Below are 21,368 nucleotides of genomic sequence, written 5' to 3'. Positions count from 1 at the left end.
TCCTAAGAGAGTCCTTGTAAGATAACTAGAGTACTTACAATTTGAAATAAAGATTATAACTGTGTCTATTCTTTTTTAATACTAGGAGCTTGAGTTTCATCATTTTCCATTCTCAATGAGTTCAAACCATTTTCTTGCGGCTCTTATGTTCTGCAAAACAATCAACTCTTCATACTGAAAGTGGTCCTTCGCTCTGTCTTTTAATATTATCATGATATACATGTTATCAGTTAAAATATCAATGTAAAAGTGATTGCCATTACTACCCCTGATCATCAAGTTTGCGAAGTTGGATCTTAACTTGGAGATCGATTGCTTATACGTCTTTATAATATTAGATATCTTTTCGAATCTTTTAGGGTCCAACTCTTGACCAGGCTGTTCTATGGATGAAGTAGATGATATAACGAGGAATGTTGATTTTTCGAATAGAATTATTTCTTCTGCTGCCAATATCTTATTGAATTTAACCAACGTACTATTAAATATATTCATGTTGGGAATCAACGAGCACACTATCTGAGACCATGCCTTATACAAACTCTCATCCCATATTGAAGTAGGAAACCCAACTAGATTAAATTGGTATGGGTTAGAAATTTTTTGTAATTTGTCCATCATTGTGTTGAAGAGCTCTTCTCTTTTATCTATTTGCACAAGGTCCATCTTATGTAAAAGAACAAATATGTTAGCCCCAGGGCTGTACTTCTGCAAATTTGTCAAGCTCTTGACAAATATTTCTATGTCCTTGTTTATAGACTTGGATTCAACGTCAAATACATGTATTAATACTTGCACCATTTTGAAAATATGATCCTTCTGATGAGTGAAATAATTATCCATGAACACATCCTGTCCACCACAGTCCCAAAGGTTCAAAGTCATGTTTCCTAAAAACCTCAAATGTGAATGTTCAACATCAATTGTTGCCCCTAGTCTTCTGGTGTCGAAGGCAGAATAGTTTGAAAAAATTATGGAGCGCATAGAACTCTTTCCGGAGCCAGAACGGCCCATAAGCAAGAGTTTTTTCCTAGATGAGTTTGACATCGGATTCCTTCATAAGATGTTTGTACACTAAAAAAATGTATAATAACAGAATGAACTTTCCGTTTATCAGATTTACAATGCTCTTATCTTCTTATTTGGCGGTATATGCACTACAATATGTATTTTCAGAAAATAGTGAATCTCGACCTCCAATAGGAACGAGTTAACCAACATGAGACGCTTTAAAAGAATTCAAATACGAGTACTAAGTTAATTACATTATGACAAACAAGTGTTTTTTTTTTTATTTTTCTAGTAGAATGGCCATCAATTTAGGATGTATTAAGGACAACTTATAAATAGATATTTGAGTCTAAGGATTCACACCTTTTGCCTACGTTTGCTACTCGATGATTTGAATTTTTTGCCAAATCTTTGAATCAAATATATCACGCAGCCTATGAACCTGAACAAAGCCATGAATGCAACCATCCACAATATTACAGTCAAGAAAATTTTAGCCCTATTGGTTTTTATGTCATCTATGTCATCGGAGCTACTGAACTGGCTGAAACCACCTGTCTCCAACACTAAGGCAATGATAAGAAAGTTGGAAATCATCCAAACTAAAACTGTCATAGATCTGATAAAAGCATAATAGTCTTCATTACTGGTCTCTTGTTTGCCTTCACTCTTTGGAACAGGGTTTTTTATCTTCTCTAGTTGATTCAAATACGACTGGTTTATCTCTTCTTTGAGTATAGGGATATTAACATCGAATGTACCATCCTCCCTCACTTTCGCCGAACCTAAATCTGTAGCTCCAGTATCACCTTTAGTTCCCCATGAGATATCATCGATATTGCAAAAAGCATAAATGTTCAAGACATTTATATAAGAAGGCGACAACAAGATGTATTGGATAAATGAAGTGAACATGTGCCAAGGTTCGAAATATAAAAAAGATGCCACGAAGTATAAGGCATAAGTCGAACAAGTTGCAACCACTAAGTCTCTAAACTCTGCATTCTGTATAAATAGCTTCACTGTTATCTTCGTGTGGTCTTTATAGATTTCTTGAATTGAATGAACAGCCATGAATATAGCTGCAAAAATCATATAAGCCATTAAGATGGCGAAAAATACAACAATGACAATATAAAATCGCTCCGTACCTTTGGGTTTGTTACCAAAACTCAAAACAAAAGTAGTGACAATTGAAGCCAAGTAAAGCCACAAGAAAACAACTGATAATATATTCCCGGGGGCAAAATTTAAATCTGAATCACTGAGGGACGTAGTCAAAATACGAAACACCAAAAAGTATGATCCGATGGAGAACCAAGATACCACCAAGTTCAAAAATTGATAAAAGAACTCGACATGAAGAAATAGTTTTCTTCCGATCGAATGAGATGATCGCCATAATTTGGGGAAGTGAGCTAATGCATAAATTGCCGCAAAAAAGGATCCATTTAACCATCTTCTTCGTTGCAAAATGAACTCTGCGAGTCCTTCTGGTACATCCGTTTCTGCACTTGCACTCTTACAATATCGTAAGAGCCATGCACACCCTCTTTTAGCCACCAATTCATAACATAAGATCCTGTCCTCTGCTAGATACATATTGGATGTAAAAATTCCAGCTTCATCCTTTATTTGAGTTTGTTTTAATTGATATTCATCATCATCTGGGTCAAGCTCTCCCGACCCGTGCAAAAATTCACCTTTGAAATATTTTTCTAAAGGTCCCCTACCATTGACGTCGTTCTGCAATGCAACGTATCTGTATGCTGAAAAGGCACCAGGAAGCACCGAAATAAATCCAAACACAGACTCCGTTGGTTTATCTAAAATATTTGAGATTTTATATTCGAAATTTTGCCCATAGACTAAAGGATTCATTACGATTTGTCTTTTCTTCAAAGATGCTTTGATTTCACCGCATGCTCCTGCAACCTGTGGATCTTTATCGAATTCTTTCCAAAGGTGATAAAGAGCTTTTCCAGAGGGCTGAGTACCTGCGTCCAACAAAATGACAACTCTAGGATCCAAAACCTGACCTAATGCCTGGAAACACCATCTATGAGAGTTAATTTTCTTTGCATTATTTTCCTTTAGGCAAAACAACAATTGAACTGGGACGATTTTTTCCGTTGTTAACTTCACGCAATCATCGACACTTGAAATCCCTACTCTAGTTGTGTATTCATACACGTGAGCTTGTACCTTCTTGTCATCAACTCTACTTTTAGCTAATCCGTCTTGATACACACCGAGGCCAGCTAATAACGCTTGTGCTCTTTCATTTATCTTTGATCTTCCATCACTCACAATGCAAACCACTACCTTTTTCCAGGAATCTTTGCCCCAAACTGGAGATCTAGTTCTTGATTCCAAATGCTTAATATTCTTAAAAATACCTTTTAGGGTCCTCGCTAATAAGATATCATCTTCGTTGTACATAGTAACTACCACCATTAGTTCGGTTTCTCTTGGAGTTGGGTAATGAACTGGCCTTAAGATATAACCATCTCTATAAAAATTAGAAGGACCGCATGTGACAGCAGTATATCTCATGTATGCAAATTCTCTTGAGAGTCCGCCATCTTTCTGATTAACCCTGTAGTCAGGAAATTTTGTAAGTAACTCTGTGGCTACTGGGCAATCTAAGACTAAATGACCATTCAATCCAGATGCGACACCTATCTGGGGTTTAGATCTTATTTCCTCTCCACCTTCATCAGGTGGTTTCACGAATTCGCCATTCTCATCGTCACCAAATGGGGATTCTGGCTCATCATCTATTGACTCTGGTTGTACTTGTACGGTGTTCAAGACATAATGGTCGCCTTCAAATTTGTTATATTGAATTTCCCTGTCGAATTCTTTTTCCTCCTCGTCATCATAAACATGGGGTACAAATGCCTGATTGTACGTGTTTGATCCATAGTTATAATCATGGAATTGATTCATTTCATAGGTTCCACCTTGCAAATCTGCTTCATTATGAAAGGGGTCATCTGTTTGCATAGGTGAAAGATTAGGAGGCTGAATATCTGATGTATTGAAAATATTGCTTGGCCTCTCCAAATGATAACTGTCATCGTAGTAACCAGTGACATCGTCGTAGCTCTCATCAATGCCTCCACTTCCTATTCCGTTGTTATAAGCCCTCTCGGGTTGTTGAAATTCGATCGAAACGTTGCTCGTATCATCTCTGTATGGATATTCATAGGGCCCACTTGGACGTCCGCTTCTATCGTGTCCAAGAAGCTCATTCTCAGAACTATCCTGTCTCGAATTTCCTCTACCCGTGCTATAAGGCAGGTAGTAATTGCTCATACTGGTAGACAGTGTATATATTTGTTACCCGTAATAGACTTTATGAGCCTAACGTTTTTTTAAGCGTGTTGATGTGAATTTTAACACAAAACTCGACTTTAAAAGTAAATATTCGCATCACGGTTTCTAAAAAAAGCTTAAAAACGGAAATCTCAGCCACGTCCAAATTAGATGATCTGAATTACGAGCTACGCTAATTGTCTGCGCAATACACACATTAAATTGACATAATAAGTAATTGATTGGAGGATATGTTTGAGGACTACTTGATCAGCGGTCATTAATTTGCAGCCCTTTCTTACCGCATGATGCTTTGATGCCTACTCTGGGACCAGAAGCACCGTAGAAAAGATGAAGCTTAGTGACCCTTTCTTATTACCTCTGTTAGACTATGCTGTCATTTCTTAATTATATGACTATAAAAGATTGCTGACTTTTTCAGACTCTTTGGCATTTGATACCATGTGCCGCGGCAATGCCGATCAAGGTTTAAAACATTTTCGATACCATTTATAAGGGAGTTTTATTCAAGACTTTAAAGGATGTTTATTGATAGAGAATAACTGAACCTCGAGGGTTCCAAGGAGACTTAATTTACATGTTAAATTTCATTTACTACGTAATAATTCTTTTTTTTTTCTGTTTCTTACATTTTGAGATTTGACCTCTGCTCTTCGCACGGCTCAAAGTGAATATTTAAAGGTTTATAGTAATCTCTTTTTTTTTAGTAGTCATTATTGTAAGTACACCACTATCATCGTCAATATGAGCAAACATGAATGTAGTACACATATGAAAGACTTTTTAGGCGAGTTGCCTAAATGTGAACATCATGTTCATCTAGAGGGTACTTTAGAGCCATCTCTTTTGTTCAAGTTGGCTAAAAGAAACCAAATAAAATTACCCGATTCATTTCCTTCCAGCGTGGAAGAGTGTCTAGATAGATATAACTCATTTAAAGATTTGGATGACTTTTTGGATCACTACTATGTTGGAATGTCTGTATTGATCCATGAGAATGATTTCTACGATTTGGCTATGGAATATTTCGGCAGGGCAAATTCAGACGGCTGCCAACACTCTGAGGTATTCTTTGATCCCCAAGGTCATGTTGAAAGAGGAGTCTCCATTGATTTAGTGGTATCAGGCTTCGATAAGGCATGTAAGGATGCCACGAAAAAATTCGGAACCTCCAACAAATTGATAATGTGCTTATTGAGGCATTTACCACCTGATTCTGGCATGGAGACGATTCAAAGTGCTTCGAAGTATTACCAAGATGGTAAGATCCACGGATTGGGGTTGGATTCGTCTGAAAAACCATTCCCACCAGAATTGTTTTCAGAGTGTTACAAAACCTTAAGGGAGCAATTTCCTGAAGTTGGACTCACCGCTCATGCAGGGGAAGAGGGAGACCATACATATGTTTCAAATTCCTTGGACTTGTTGAACGTCACAAGAATTGACCATGGTGTAAACTCGAAAGATAGCGAAGATTTGTTAAAAAGATTGGCGGACCAACAGATTATGTTGTCACTTTGTCCCTTGTCTAATGTGAAACTTCAAGTTGTTAAGGACGTTTCAGAGCTTCCCATTGATTTGTACTTGGAGAAAAATGTTCCCTTTTCATTGAACTCAGATGATCCTGCTTATTTTGGCGGATATATTTTACATAACTATCTTATTGTTCACTCGAGGTTTGGATTTACTCTTGATCAATGGAGAAAAATATCCTTGAATGGTATTAATGGATCCTGGTGTGATGAACAAAGGAAGCAAGAGATGAGAAATAATCTCGAAAATGTGTGTAATAAATACAGAAACTTAATAGACTAATAAACCTACCGGTCGCCATTATTATTCGTCCGGTCACTTAGAAATAAGCCATTTCTCTCTTACTTTTCTCGCTATCTACAAAACATTATACTGATTTCTTCAAAATTTCGCAACAATTGTAAGAATTCACAAAGATGACCACTAACAGTATATTTGGTCAACAGATTGCTATATAACGAGGCCCTTTCTATAAGGTGTCTTATAACAAGGGAAAGGAAATGTAAGATGATCATACACCATTGTTGCTTAATTAACTCAAAGAACTGATAGTACCCAAAAAATGCAGTTCACGTGAATCTCTTATAAAAATATTGAGAAGTTAAATTTCACTTTAAAAATGTGATGTAGCATTTGACCAAAAGATTTCATGGGAAAACAGTACATATCAACGGTCAGCGCTTCCAATGCGCATGATCTGGATATTTTGGGGCTTGAAATCACCAACAAGTATACTATAACCGTGTCGTCAGATGGGTATGCCAAATTCTGGGATAATTCACAGGATGAACTTCAAGATCCTAATAGTCTTGTTAAACAATATCTTATTGAGAAAATGGGAATTCATCATGTGGCATCTTACCAGAACATCTTGCCAAACTCAAATATACGAATAGTCATTCTTGCGTTTGGATGCTTTGATGGGACAATCAGGCTTAAGTACTACATCAACGACGATTTGGATTCACTTCAAGATGTGAAATGTCCAGAGTTAGGAAGCTCCACATATTGGTGTCCATCATTTTACAAAGACCCTGAATCAAGACAGGACTACTTCGTGGTTACTCAAGCAAGCGGAAATGTAAGCGTATTAAATTTGAATATCTCTGCTGCAGAAGAGAAAATAAGTATTCTTCTTGAAAGGCATGGAAACTTGGGAACCGAAGAAATGTCATTTCCGAACTCGTTGGCTGTATCTAAAACATCAAGCAAAAAAGTTGCAGTTGGATATACAAATGGCGACGTTCTTTTGTATGATTTAACAACTTTAAAGCCAATCTATACTTTCCCATCTACTGATTTGCAATCTTCAACAAAGTCTTCTAGTTCTATTGCAAGAGCATTAGAATTCTCTCCTGGAGGGAGATTGTTAGCAGTTTCCCGTGATAATCAATCTGCTGGCTCAATCACGTTGTATGATGTGGACTATGGTGAAAATGTGGGATCTTTGACCACTGCATCGCACTCTGCAAAGACTGCTATTGGTGGATTCGCACATGAAGGGTGGATAATGGGATTGAGCTTTAATGAGGAGGGAAACATGCTCGCAAGTGGTGGTTTTGATAAGTGTGTTCGGATTTGGGACTTGGATTCCCGAGAAAGAGAGGCTACGATCCAAATCTCTGTATCTGATTTGGAGAATCCAAATGAGAACGATATGGATAATAGCATTGTTAGCGGAGTCAAATTTATCAAGAAAAATATTAGAGGAGGACTAGGAGGTGATAAAAATGATGGCATTTGTATAATCAGTTTCGACAGAGGTGTGAGGTGGTATAGAGAAGCTGGTGGAATTTAATAGTTTATTTAATGTTAAAAATAAAAATACTTCTAAGCGCCTAACCAGCCGCCATCTACGACCAACGTTTCCCCAGTAACATATCTTCCAGCATCTGATACCAAGAAAACAATTGGTCCTTGGAAATCATCCATGTCTCCCCATCTTCCCATAGGAATGCGTTGACTGATTTTTTCCCTGCGAGTAGGATCCATAGTATCAGTAAGGTTGGTTGCAATATATCCTGGAGCAATACTGTTAACCCTGATTCCTTTAGGGGACCATTCATTGGAAAGAGCTTGAGTGAATTGTTTAATTGCACCTTTCGTTATAGAGTAAGCCGTTGTATTGTGTCCACCTTGGAAAGACATCAATGAGGCTGTGAAAACAATGCTTCCTTGTGTTTTGGTTTCTAACATTTTAGATCCAATTTGCTTTGTAAGTTTAACAGGAAGTAGCAAGTTCATAGAAATTATCTCATCGAAATCTTTTTGGGGAAATTCTTCAAATGGATGTCTATGGGTTGTACCAGCATTATTGACAAGTATATCTACCTTAGAACTCTTGGATAATTTAAAAGCCTCTTCCGAAATTGTTTCGACTAATTTATCAATGTCAGAAGTTAAAAAATCTGCTTCTATTCCATCTATTTGAACATTTGGGTTAACTTCTTTGATGACTTTAATTGCTTTATCTAATGTCGATTTAGACCTATATGTTAAAATCAATTGATCGATATCGGCACTAGCTAAACCCTTAGCATAGCCCAAACCTATACCATTGGTACCCCCTGTAAGTAAGGCTACCTTTCCAGACAACAGAAATAGAGACATTATTGCTTAATTTCTGAAATATAAATTTCGGATTAAAAAGCTCCCCCATTTTATATTCTTTATATTCCAAATTTGTGTTCGGCCGGTTCAATCGATCCGATAAGTAAAAGCTCGTTTGTTTACCGTTTGATCTAGATCAAAGCTATTAGCAATCCTAACTCTTAATGAATCAAAGATGTCTGGAGATAACCCAGAAAATAACCCTACCGAAAGTACTGCAAGCTTTATCGATCAGGTAAATAGTAAAATAAGAGACCTAATCGAACCGGACCTTTCTAGCGAAAATATCGATGTTGGTAAGATATTGGAAGATTTGAATGCAGCTGTAAAGGAAGTAGGAGTCGAAGAGGAGGCACTTGATACGTTGTTAGACATAATACTTGATGCGCCGGTATCAACAGTGTCTCGTATTACAGCAACTCAGAAGCGCTATATTATAAAAAACCTTCTTGTTCCTAATCAAACGTACATATTAAAAAAGGAATTGATATATCAAATCATAAGCAGTATAGGAATACCACAAGTTTACTATAAAAATGGAAGACCACAGAGGGTAAAAAAATTGCCCAAGAATATACAGTTGTGTTTATTAGAATGGTTAGTGTCTTCTATTCATTTATTTGGGGATGACGTTTTTAACATCTTACATAGAATGCTACCCATTCTTTTCAACTACTTGTCATACGAATTCCTGAGACCATATATAGCAAACTTGATTTTTCTTAGTGCGCTGAATGATGTCAAAACCTTCAGAACGTACTTAAACGAAGGAAGAACATATACGATGAATTCTTTCAAACCATGGCAAATTCAGTTGGTGATTGATTTGTACTTTAAATTCCCTCTTGACGATCATTTGAAAAGTCTATTGATACTCTTTAAGACCTTAAACCCTGCAATTGATTTCAGTCAGTACTCAGGTGTTCACGGCAATGCATTAAATGACTTGGGACGTGTTAACCCTAAGGTCCTACGTTATCCAAATTTCGACTACTTGGATAAACTAAATGATATTGAAATTATAAATTCCAGTTCCAGATTCAGCAACAGCGGTGTGATTAAGGAGAATTTGAGAAGATACGAAATCTTCCAATCGACACTTAAAGATAGAAAGAGAATAAAAAATGGCCATTTTAGTGAACCAGATCTAGACGTGGTGGAATTTGGTTTAAACGAAAACGAAGTATCAATAAATGACGTTCATTCCTTCAAAAATTTAATTGAGAATTTCGATAACGTCAAATTTATAAGTGTTAGTGGACTTTTCAGGCCCTCAGATGGCGTATCCTACGAATCAGATAGATTCAAAAAGTTCTTTCTTGTTTTGCAAGGAGTGTCGAAGAACGAAGCGTATTTGAAAAAGTTAGACTGTTACGTTCGGTTTAGTTTATTGGATGAAAATTTGTCGCTAAGAGATGTTGATTCTTTAACCAATAAAATTGCTAACTTCCTTACTTTCTGCAGTGGGGCAATCAATCTCAAACTGATAGTGGAGTTTACTTTATTCGAGTTCAATGTGAGACCCATTCATAATTTTGCAAATGCAACAGGCCTAGAATTGGAGAATTTAACGCAAAGATTAAAATTCGTCAAATTTTTACCAGTGATAGAGTTCCTGAAGCTCAGAGACTCATTTTTAGAAAAGGTTTTCTCGCTTCTCAAGATTGAGCAAGGAGACCTTACAAGAAGGTCAAAAACTGATCCTTACGTGTCGTCTTTCTTGATTGAAATAGCATCCCTATTTTCACTTTGGTATTCAATGATGAAAGTAAATAGTTACGGTTTCGACTCCAAAGAAAAAATCTATTCGATAATCAGGAAATCGATTCCTCTTATTCATCAATTTATTATAGACAATTACTTGTCGTCTTCTTTGGAAGTTAAACTTGCATTAATGAAATTATTCAATGTTGTCAAATCAATGGATCCAAGTGACCTAGAAAACTTGGATGCAAAGGCACTAATACCCAAGCCAGAATTGGTTTATGACATATTATTTTGCAATAGTCCGTTCCTTTTTTCAGAGCTTTGCGGATACGTTAGCTATTGCAAAAATTATAAGTTCAAGGACAGTGAACAAACTGCAAAAATACTACAAAATTCATATATTATGGACATTATAAACTTTTTCTGGCGTGATAAAGCGCTAGAGTTTGAACCAGGTGTAAGTTCAAAGTCGAGAGCAATGTGTTTATCCCCTCAATTTGTTCATAAACTTGGATCTTTGAATCTCTTTAATTATTCCAATCTTATTTCTTTAAATGTCATGGGTAATGTGTTTCACAACCCTTGCTGGGCTTATTTAGGGGCACAAATTGTGTGGAATCTAGAGGACAACCAGGACACCGTCACCACAAGGCATATGGGTCCCATTAGTGAAAATAGCATCAACGAGTTGACTCATGATCCTAGCCACAGATGGCTAGATGTTGATTACAAGAAACTTAAGTTGGAGGTCTTGAGAGGTCTAGATAAAAAAGGGTTCAAAGGTCTTGGTGACCTTTTGTTCACTTCTCTAGTATCTTTGGTCAACGAAAGAGTTAAGTCTAGTTAGATTATTCTCGGTATATAGCGGAAAAAAATTATTTTTCAAAATTTATTCAACCGTTTATGAATTGTAAATTTGACAGAAGTTGGATTTAGTCTGAGGATGCGGAAGGAGTTTGTCTCCCCATTGTATTCTAGATGCTCTAGTATTTTAACTGCTTTAAAATGGAATAGCACTCGACCAATTTCAAGCACTACTGATGAAAAGGCGGCTTTAACTCTAAATGAAATAGCTGAAAAGTGGACCATAAAGTGGAAGGCAATGCCAAAATCCAAAACAAAACATGAAAATGGATCTAAGTCGTTTTATTGTTTGACGATGTTTCCATATCCATCTGGAAAATTGCATATGGGACATCTTAGAGTATACACAATCAATGACGTTATCACCAGATTTAAAAGGTTAAAAGGTCAGCAAGTGATTCAACCAATGGGCTGGGATGCTTTTGGGTTACCGGCAGAAAATGCTGCAGTTGAAAGAGGTATTAATCCTGCTGTTTGGACGGAAGAAAACATTAAAAATATGAAAGAACAAATGTCTATGATGTTGGCAGATTTTGATTGGGATCGAGAAATAAATACTTGCTCTCCAGATTATTATAAATGGACTCAGAAATTGTTTTTGCTACTTTTCGAGCATGGATTAGCATATAGGAAAAAAGCAGAGATCAATTGGGACCCCGTTGATCAGACAGTACTTGCTAATGAACAAGTCGACGCAAATGGTAAGTCTTGGAGATCTGGTGCGATAGTCGAAAAGAAAAAACTAAGACAATGGTTTATAGGTATAACTAAGTACGCTGATGCATTAAATGAAGATTTAAACATACTTAAGGAGTGGCCGCTGAAGGTAAAATCTATGCAGAAACATTGGATTGGTAAGTCATATGGTGCAGAGATAGAGTTTTTGATCAATGATATAAGTAATTCTACAATACCTGTATTTACATCAAGACCAGATACTATATTTGGAGTTCAATTTTTGGCTCTTGCATTGGACCATCCACTTACTGTAAAACTTGCGAGGGATGATCCAAAATTACAATTGTTCATTGAAGAATTGAGAGGCAAAGAAGTTGATACAACTGAAGGATATTTGATCCAGAATCTACGAGCATCTATTCCAATCGATGTGCATAATCATAGGAACGAAAAATTCGAAATTCCGATCTACGTGGCGCCCTATGTGTTAAGCAGTTATGGTACAGGTGCTGTCATGGGATGTCCTGGTCATGATGAAAGAGACTTCAAATTTTGGAATCGTCAGAATCCAGATATTGCTCCGATCCAAGTTGTTGGAAACAAAGATTTAGAGCTGGCCATTAGGAAACAAGATTTACCATTCACGGAGAAGGATGGTGTCTTATATGACAGCTCTGTTTTGAATAATGGGAGAAAGGACATGGGAAATTACAGAGGAATGCCATCGATGAAAGCGGCAAAAGAAGTTTTGAGTGCTTTAGAGTCACAAAATTTAGGAAAGGACGTAATAAACTATAGACTTAGAGATTGGTTGATAAGTCGTCAAAGATATTGGGGTGCACCAATACCAATCATTCATTGCGAAAAATGTGGCCCGCAGCCAGCTCCTGATCTGGATTTACCGGTGGTTTTACCTCCTTTACAAGGACATAAATTTACGAAAGGAAACCCATTGGCAAATTTGGAATCTTTTGTAAAAGCCAAATGTCCATCGTGTGGTGCAGATTCAAAAAGGGAAACCGACACTATGGATACATTCATGGATTCTTCTTGGTATTTTTTCAGATATTTAGATAACAAGAACAAGCAAAGGCTTTTTGACCCTAAAAAAGTGAACGAAAATATGCCAGTGGATATGTATATAGGAGGAATAGAGCATGCAATTTTGCACTTGTTATATTCACGGTTCATTTCTAAGTTCCTTGGTGATATTGGCTTATGGTCCTGTGATTCTTTTAGAAATGAGCCATTTAAAAAATTAGTTACACAAGGAATGGTACATGGAGAAACTTTCACTGACCCAGAAACTAATCGCTTTTTGAAGCCCGAAGAATTAGATCTCTCAAATCCTACATCACCGAAAATAAAAAGTTCAGGAATGAAGCCAAATATTACTTACGAGAAGATGTCTAAATCTAAATTTAATGGGGCAGATCCTGCTGAATATATTTCAAAATATGGACCAGATGCGACGAGAGCTCTCATCTTATTTCAAGCTCCTATTTCGGATGTATTGAATTGGAACGAGAGTCAGATCCATGGAATCAAACGCTGGTTAAACACTGTTATATCATTACCAGAAAGGATAAATACTGCTTTCAGAGACCATAAACCTAAGAACGAGGATTCGAATCATACAATGACTAACTTCAAGAATATAAAAATCAATGAAAAGATTTACAATAGCATTAGATTTAACGAGTTGGATTTCAATTTGTTTCGTGAAGTTCAAGAATTTATCGAGCGAATAGCTGAGTCCATTGAAATCCAATTGTCCTTTAATACAATAATTTCAGACTATATGAAGTTAACAAACCTTATCGTTGCTTCACTAAAGGGAGAAAATACTGCTCGAAAGGAAATTATATTGGATGCCTATAAAACATTGTTGATAGGTATGTATCCAGTGACGCCCTGTGTTTCTGAAGAATGTTGGGAGAGAATTTGTATTACAACAGGTCGTCCGTGGAGCTCGATTTCCGAACAGCTTTATCCAAAATCACAGAGAATTGATTCACCATTCATAAGATACAATGTGTTTATAAATGGCAAAGCCCGGTTACTGTTTCAAGGAAATAAATCTTTAATTGAATTAGAGGAGAAGGAAATCTTCGAAATTGTTTGTTCGAAAGAAAACACGAGGAAGTATGTAACAGGAGAACTCAAAAGACTTATCGTAAAACCAGGAATGATTAGTATAGTGACAACACATTAATAGACTTGTAAATAAATCTACGAAAGAAATACGCGTAAGACATATATTGATGTATGAAATATTTACATGATGCTGTACGAAATGCTATACACTATTTACACTATAAACGACGACAGTTAGTATCCTCTTTCCATAAGATATCTCTTGAAATCTTTACGTCTTATTTTACCTTCAAAATTGATTTGTGCTCTTCGGGCAACGTTTCTGACTGTTTTGCAGAGCTTTTCATTTCCGACTTCAACAGCAGCCTTATGAAGCTCCTTCAATTCTTTCCATTTCCACTTGAATTGATATTCCGTACTGAGAAGTATCGCCTCGGCATCATCAAGTAAGTTCATTTTGGTCAAACAGGAGACCATTGCACTTGCGAATTGAAAATCCAAAACGTCTTTTTCAAGTCGTGAAAGTACTTTGAAAGATGAAGTTTTACGAAAAGTCCCCCTTTCGGACCATATCTTTTGAGCAAAATTGTAATTTTTAAAGTTTCCAGCAGCTTTTATTGCGATGACATATGTTAAAGAAGAACGTGCTACCTTGCGACCATTCATACTATGTTGCGAAAAAATCGGCATGTTTTTTATATCGACACTTCCTTGAGCATCTAGAGTTCCAATCTTCTCTTTCTCAGAAAAAACGGACTCAGACGGTTCCTCCACAATTATGCTTTTATCCTCCGGCAAACTTGATCTGTCTAGGAAAGTTGTACTTTCGAATCTATCCCTAAAGTCCTTCAAAGTACCCATTTCTGCTGCTATATTCAAATATGTGTTTGCGCTTTTTATATTGATAAAGTTGGGATGTTGAATCATAGCATGTGTCCAGACAGCGCTCGATTCTGCTAATATCTCTTCTTTCGTATTAAGATCAAGCTTAGGAAGAAAAGGTGGACCTTGCTCATGAGGATTAATCTTCACTAGGTAGTTCACATCTGATAATATATTCTTTCTGAAAATTCTACCTTTATCATGATATACCAAATTGGGAGGCTCGTTTACCTCCTTTAACTTCACCCTACTTTTTGAGTATGCTAACAACAAGAATGAAAAAGCTTTCGAAGATATGGATTTGGATTCATTAAGTTTAAAATACAAGGCCCTTGTCATTGGAAGATCTCCAGATCGAGCCGCGAGGTAAATGATATATTCAAAAGTTTCTAAAGTGGGCTCCCACCCATTCTCATAAATATCAAAAACAAAGTCCCATGATTTTAAGCTTAAACGAGGTCTGGATGAGCAACCTCTGGCAAGAGCTATTAATATCTCCTGATTTAGTGGTATACCTTTTGAAATCATTTCCTGATATAAATCTAGTGCCTTCTCTATGTTATCATTATTAACATATGAGACTATGATGTGTTGATAAGACGATGTATCTGGGTTTGTCTTCACAGACAAAAATTTCATCGAGTCAAAGATTTCTACTGCTTGCTTGTGGTCATTTGCCTTGTAAACGCAAGTCGAGAGGATATTAACAAACGTCTGGGAAGACGGCTGAAGCCCATCTTTCTTCATTTCCGCTAAGCAAGAATTTATCTTCTCAAGATTGTTGTTTTTTCCATAAGCCATTATAAGAAGTTCGTATGTCCGCCTAGGTAACTTCTTCGTTTTACTGATTGACCTTATTTGCTGAGAGAATTCTTCAATCTTTTTAATGCTTTGATCAGAGAGAACAGACCCAGCAGAAATACCTTCTATAAAGCTATTAATTATGCTGGGAGATGACTTGATACCTGCATCGCTCATCATATTTTCCAACTGGGGAATGAGGGACAGTATATATCTTCTGGGAATGTTTTCTATGAAATATTTGACATCTTTACGCGGAATCTCTGTAAAGCCGCCACTTTCACTGAGCTGCTGCAATACGAGATCCCAACGTTGATCGTTTTTTGAGACAAGGTACTTGAGGGCAATTCCAATCTTTCGTGATATTGAATCTGGCACAGAAACAGCTGGAACTACTAAAGAATACGCATCAGGCCTAAATTCTTTGTTGAGCAAAGATGCCTGCGGATTTGCAATACCTCGAGGCTCATCACAGGGCTGAAGGTTTTTATATAAAATTTCAGAGTCCCTTTCTACTTCGATATGATCGACCGCAGTCAGTTTCATTGCGTCTTCTTCTTTCCGTTTTATTCTTTCGGACACACTTTGAGTAAGTAGTTTCAACTCCTTCAATTTATTTCTATACATCGTTTCTTGCTCTCTCAGTTTCCTTTCCGCATCTCTGTTAATAAATCTATCGATTTTGTCTCTTTCTAGTTCTTTCTTCTTATTCCTCCTGCTGTTACTAGTTATGAATATGCTTCTTCGCGCTACTGAGGTCACGGAGTGAGGCATCCATATCACCACACCTTTTCGATAGGATCTACCAAAGTATGCGCCAAAACTCATAATAGATAATAAATATTAGAGCCTATGCGTTTCACATTATTGCAAAATTAAAAGTAAGAGGCCGTCTCATCTCAGAAGTTTTTTTTGAGAGAGACGACATAGCGACATTTCCCCATAACCGACATTAGTTCTTTTCATCATATTTGTTTCAGGTGGTGTCTTAATGAGTGCAACTTCAAATATACAAAGACAAAAGTAACAGAGCCATATATATAGAATCTGTATCAAAGAGAGATTTCAATAACACGGCTATGTCTTTGTCAGCTTTAGGTGGAAGTGGTGCTGGGAGGTCAAAGGAAACTTCTGGTCATATAAAGCCTGATGATCCAGCTGCAACGAGACTGTCCTCTAAAGGGATATCGACACCAGTAAGGTCACCGGGCCCCATGGGTAACCCATTCTCCCAAGATATTCCACCAGATATGTCCATGCTTCTTCAAAATTTAGAAGCTGACTTCATGGAGCATAAAACCATAGATCAATGGACTTACATTAATAGAAGAGAAGAAATCATGCAAAATGTTAATCGGATTCATCAACAACAACAGGAGCAATTCTTAGAAATAAATTCGGCTAAGCTTCAAAAACCATTGGATCCTCGAATGGGGGCTGATCTTCTGAATGGGTTGAACACATCGCCCGAATATCTATTGGATGTATTAGCTAGTAGAGCCCACCTATATAAGACTGAGCTGGCGTTTATGGTGATTGACATCAAGGGTAAGGAAGTTTCGTCTATAACATGGGAAAAGCTCTATTTGAAAGCGTTGAAAGTTGGTTATGAGATAAAGCACAGGATGGCACTTAAACATAGTGATACTGTAATATTGCTTTATAAGGATGGCGAGGTCACGGAGTTTGTCATTGCATTGTTTGGATGTTTCTTCGCTGGAGTGACAGCTATTCCTATTCACCAAGATATATCATTGCATGAGGTTTTAGAAATCATCAACTGGAACTCATCAAAGTTACTTCTATATACCGACACAGTTGCCAAAGAAATTGACAAGCTCAGCGCATCCTCTCTGAAGATTCAATGGCCATCGAAACTTGTGCGTTGGCGAACAACAGAGTTTGGATCTGCAAAGAAAACGGATGTGGCTAACTGGAAGTCCAAACAATATCTGCAGAAAGGAACTGTGTCTAAGGACAACTTAGCTTATGTGGAATATTCAAGATCACCAGTCGGTGAGCTCAGAGGCATTGCTTTGACCCATTCAACAATCTTACACCAAATGAACTGCCTTAATGAAACGCTTCTGAGTATGCCAGAGTCTGGAGGAAATCTTCGAAGAGATCACAAGCACTACAGTAGACACTCTAAAGTAGTTTTGGCTACTCTAGATATCAGATTTTCAATTGGCATGATATTGGGTATATTATTCAATGTTTACTCAGGTAATTTACTTATTTGGGCACCTCAAAGGGTCATGGAGATTCAAGGTTTGTATGCTAACATAGTTTCAAAGTGCCACGCATCTTTATTGTTGGGGGATTACATTGGTTTGAAGAGGGTCACTTATGACTATCAGCAAGCCCCCAATTCGACAAGGTACTTTTCTAAAACGCAAAAGGTAGATTTCTCCTCCGTCAAATGGGTTTTAGTCAATGCCTTAACTATTGATGGGGAGTTTATTGAGATTTTGTCGCAACGATATCTACGTCCTTTAGGTTGCCAACATCCTGAAAATGCGATAATTCCAATGCTAACGTTAAGCGAATATGGAGGAATGGTCATTTCATTAAGAGACTGGCTAGGAAGAACAGAGAATCTAGGCTTAGAAGGTATTCAAGATGAAGCTGACACTGGTCCAGGTGACTTGTCAGCAGTATTGATTGATAAGGAATCTTTATCAAGAAATATTGTTAAAGTTGTTGATACTAACCCTTCATCATCAGATGACATATCTCCAGACACCTTGAGAGTCGATGCATTTGGTTACCCCTTGCCTGATGCTTCTTTGGCCGTCGTCAATCCCGAGCTGTCTATTTTAGTCTGCAAAGAGGAGTTAGGAGAAATATGGGTTGACAGTCCTTGCCTCTCTGGGGGCTTTCATGGCCTGAGTCAAGGCTCCAAACAAATATTTCATGCTAAGTGTCGAGATGCGAATGGTGTTAGTGAAAGAGAATTCTTGAGAACCGGGTTGTTGGGATTTACAATGAAAGGTAAGGTTTATGTTTTGGGATTATATGAAGATCGCATTCGCCAAAGGATCAGTTGGATGGACCAAAAGTTATACCAAAAGCTCCAAAAAGATCTTATTATAGATAATGGGTCTAGGTATCATTACTCCTCACATTTATTAGCTACTTTGGCAAAAGAAGTCAGAGAGGTATATGACTGTACAATATTTGATATTTTTATTGGCAATGAATATTTGCCCGTGGCAATTGTCGAAGCAGAGGTAATTAAAGCCATGGAAGATGGGACTGATTCGAATGGACAAACAACGGGCTCTAATAGATCAATAAAAGGTGCTGAAGGTGAAAATGGTCAGGTAAAGAGTCCCATTCCCTTGAATGAGCCCGCTTTAAACTTGGTTGCTCAGAAATGTTTCGACAAACTTTATAAGCATCATTTCTTGCGCTTGTACTGTGTCGTAGTTGTTGACTGTGATACCTTGCCAAAGATAATGAGAAGTGGAGGTCGTGAAATCGCTAATATGCTATGTAAAAAGAGATTTCTTGAAGGTAGCTTGAAAGCTGAATTTGTGAAATTCTTCGTGAGAAAGTCCATAAGTATGATTCCTTACGGTGAAGATATTATTGGCGGAATCTGGTCTCTGTATGCATCAGAGTTGAGGAGCCTTGCCCTATCGAAGTTTCCTAGACAAGTTTCAAATATTGACTATAGAGAAAAGTCAGTAGACGAGAAGACTGGTGCACCTCTCACAGATTTTAAAACCATTACTGATGTTTTGAAATTCAGAGTCGCAAGCTCTGGCGATGCGATAGCATTGCAAAATATTGATCATAGCGGAAAGTCTTCTTCGAAGCCATTGACGTGGAAGAAATTTGAACATAAAATTTATGCGGTTTGCCATTACATGATTGAAAAAGCTGCTATCAAACCAGGACAATATGTGATGTTGATGTTTTCGTTATCAGAAGAGTTTGTAATTGCAGTGTATGCATGTCTTATATGTGGAATTATTCCTATCCCGTTGTTGCCATTTGATTCGAATAGAATTGGGGAAGATTTTCCAGCTTTCGTTGGGATCATAAAAGATTTTGGAATTCAGGATATCTTGGTAAATGAGGACGTCGAAAAGTTTCTAAAAAATGGTCCGATGGCAGACTCATTAAAACGCCTCACAAGCAAGAAAAGGAACGGTCTCAAGATAAAAAACACGACGAAGCTTACAAAGGTTTCGAATGTTGCATCATTGAATTCCAAAATTTCGAGGTATCAAGCGGCAGTCAATTTTCGTGATGAGAAGACGACTGCACTTATCTGGTTGAACTTTACTTCAGACTATTATAGAGTAGGTGCAACACTAAGTCATAAAAGCATTATGGGAATATGCAAAGTTTTCAAAGAGACGTGTAACTTAACTTCCCATTCAGCTATTGTAGGATGTGTCAGGCATTCTTCAGGAATTGGATTCGTACAATCAGTATTGTTGGGCGTTTACTTAGGAACTACAACCTATTTAAGCTCTCCTGTGAGTTTTGCAGAAAATCCCTTGGCTCTTTTCCTTTCTTTAGCTCGTTACAAGGTTAAAGATGTCTTTGTTACCGAACAAATGCTTAAGTATGCTGCAGTTAAATTTAATCCAAAGGGCTTTAATTTATCAAACCTAAAGAATATGATGATAAGTACTGATGCAAGGCTTGAAATTGATTTATTGAGAAAGATTGCAAAAGTCTTTCAGCCTACAAACTTGAGTGCAGCATCTTTATCGACAGTGTACAACCATTGCTTCAATCCAATTATATCTACACGTTCATATATGAAAGTCGCGCCTGTGGATTTATATTTGGATCCTATTGCTCTTCGGCAAGGTTACATTTCTATTGTTAATCCTGCTGACATACCCAATGCTCTTCACATCCAGGATTCTGGAATTGCTCCTGTTTGTACTGAAATTGCTGTCGTGAACCCAGAAACTAACAGGATGTGTAAAGAAGGAGAATTCGGCGAAATATGGGTCTATTCAGAAGCAAATTTAACTTCATTTACCAATGGACCAAATGGGCCAGTTGATAAATTTACTAATAACCAATTTGAGGCAAGGATCAATGGAGGCAATCCAAATGTGACGTATTTGAGAACCGGGGACCTTGGATTTTTGCATAATATATCAATTAGCAGAAATAGAGAAGATGACAAGAATCTTGAAGATGAAAAAGAGATGGTTACTTCATTCCAACCACTTTTCATCTTGGGAAAAATAGCGGAAACATTTGAAGTTATGGGCTTGCACCACTTTCCTATTGATATAGAGAATACTATTGAATCATGTCATTCAGATATATACAAGAATGGGGCTTGCATATTTAAATGCTCTGACTACACGATAGTCGTTTGCGAGGCAAAGAGATCGAGGTATTTTGCTTCTCTCGTTCCGTTAATAGTAAATACTGTTTTGAGTAAGCATCATATAATCGTCGACATTGTTGCTTTTATTAGAAAAGGAGAGTTTCCTATATCGAGACTAGGTACCAAGCAAAGAGCAAGAATCATAGATGCTTGGGTCCAGGGCGTGATTCCAATTGTTGCTCTGTATGGTGTGAACTACGGTGAGAATAGTATGATTAAGCTTGTTAAGGAAATTGACTCTGTCGCAAGAGATCATCCTATTACAGGTATTAAGAATCCTGCGATGTTTTACGACCCAGATCTTACATATGAGAATAAAAATCCTTTCGACTCGTACGGAGAGAGCTTGACGTTGAATGATACTTCTTCAAACCTAACAACTAGCAATTCCGGAGAGGCTTTGTCTTTTGCTGTCTCAAACAGAATATAAGACAGAGGGCCAGGCTCGTTGTATATAAAATAGTAAGATGTA

The 21,368-nt window shown here is 37.3% G+C and overlaps 9 protein-coding genes across 9 annotated transcripts; 5 read left to right on the top strand and 4 right to left on the bottom strand.

Moving 5' to 3' along the window:
* Positions 1–99: 99 nt before the first annotated feature.
* GTR1 (Rag GTPase) lies at positions 100–1,047 on the bottom strand (the record flags this gene model as incomplete). The annotated part of the gene is made up of 1 exon (XM_062953318.1): positions 100–1,047. One exon carries the CDS (start codon positions 1,045–1,047, stop codon positions 100–102), a length of 948 nt encoding a protein of 315 aa, XP_062810133.1.
* Positions 1,048–1,368: 321 nt separating this feature from the next.
* Positions 1,369–4,332, bottom strand: CHS2 (chitin synthase I; the record flags this gene model as incomplete). The annotated part of the gene is made up of 1 exon (XM_062953317.1): positions 1,369–4,332. The coding sequence occupies one exon, from the start codon at positions 4,330–4,332 to the stop codon at positions 1,369–1,371; it is 2,964 nt and encodes a 987-aa protein (XP_062810132.1).
* Positions 4,333–5,097: 765 nt separating this feature from the next.
* AAH1 (adenine deaminase) lies at positions 5,098–6,168 on the top strand (the record flags this gene model as incomplete). The annotated part of the gene is made up of 1 exon (XM_062953316.1): positions 5,098–6,168. One exon carries the CDS (start codon positions 5,098–5,100, stop codon positions 6,166–6,168), a length of 1,071 nt encoding a protein of 356 aa, XP_062810131.1.
* A 367-nt stretch (positions 6,169–6,535) lies between these two features.
* On the top strand, positions 6,536–7,684 carry SKI8 (SKI complex subunit WD repeat protein; the record flags this gene model as incomplete). Its single annotated transcript, XM_062953315.1, has 1 exon — positions 6,536–7,684. The coding sequence occupies one exon, from the start codon at positions 6,536–6,538 to the stop codon at positions 7,682–7,684; it is 1,149 nt and encodes a 382-aa protein (XP_062810130.1).
* Positions 7,685–7,716: 32 nt separating this feature from the next.
* Positions 7,717–8,496, bottom strand: PRCAT00003389001 (uncharacterized protein; the record flags this gene model as incomplete). The annotated part of the gene is made up of 1 exon (XM_062953314.1): positions 7,717–8,496. One exon carries the CDS (start codon positions 8,494–8,496, stop codon positions 7,717–7,719), a length of 780 nt encoding a protein of 259 aa, XP_062810129.1.
* Positions 8,497–8,671: 175 nt separating this feature from the next.
* On the top strand, positions 8,672–11,050 carry PRCAT00003388001 (uncharacterized protein; the record flags this gene model as incomplete). Its single annotated transcript, XM_062953313.1, has 1 exon — positions 8,672–11,050. The coding sequence occupies one exon, from the start codon at positions 8,672–8,674 to the stop codon at positions 11,048–11,050; it is 2,379 nt and encodes a 792-aa protein (XP_062810128.1).
* A 96-nt stretch (positions 11,051–11,146) lies between these two features.
* NAM2 (leucine--tRNA ligase) lies at positions 11,147–13,960 on the top strand (the record flags this gene model as incomplete). Its single annotated transcript, XM_062953312.1, has 1 exon — positions 11,147–13,960. One exon carries the CDS (start codon positions 11,147–11,149, stop codon positions 13,958–13,960), a length of 2,814 nt encoding a protein of 937 aa, XP_062810127.1.
* Positions 13,961–14,076: 116 nt separating this feature from the next.
* PRCAT00003386001 (uncharacterized protein) lies at positions 14,077–16,353 on the bottom strand (the record flags this gene model as incomplete). Its single annotated transcript, XM_062953311.1, has 1 exon — positions 14,077–16,353. One exon carries the CDS (start codon positions 16,351–16,353, stop codon positions 14,077–14,079), a length of 2,277 nt encoding a protein of 758 aa, XP_062810126.1.
* A 251-nt stretch (positions 16,354–16,604) lies between these two features.
* On the top strand, positions 16,605–21,326 carry PRCAT00003385001 (uncharacterized protein; the record flags this gene model as incomplete). Its single annotated transcript, XM_062953309.1, has 1 exon — positions 16,605–21,326. One exon carries the CDS (start codon positions 16,605–16,607, stop codon positions 21,324–21,326), a length of 4,722 nt encoding a protein of 1,573 aa, XP_062810125.1.
* Positions 21,327–21,368: the final 42 nt, after the last annotated feature.

This window comes from Priceomyces carsonii (assembly GCF_900007245.1).
Source record: "Priceomyces carsonii strain CBS4050 genome assembly, scaffold: Debaryomyces_carsonii_scaffold_3, whole genome shotgun sequence".
Lineage (NCBI taxonomy): Eukaryota > Fungi > Ascomycota > Pichiomycetes > Serinales > Debaryomycetaceae > Priceomyces > Priceomyces carsonii.
This window is presented reverse-complemented; position numbering and strand designations above follow the sequence as displayed.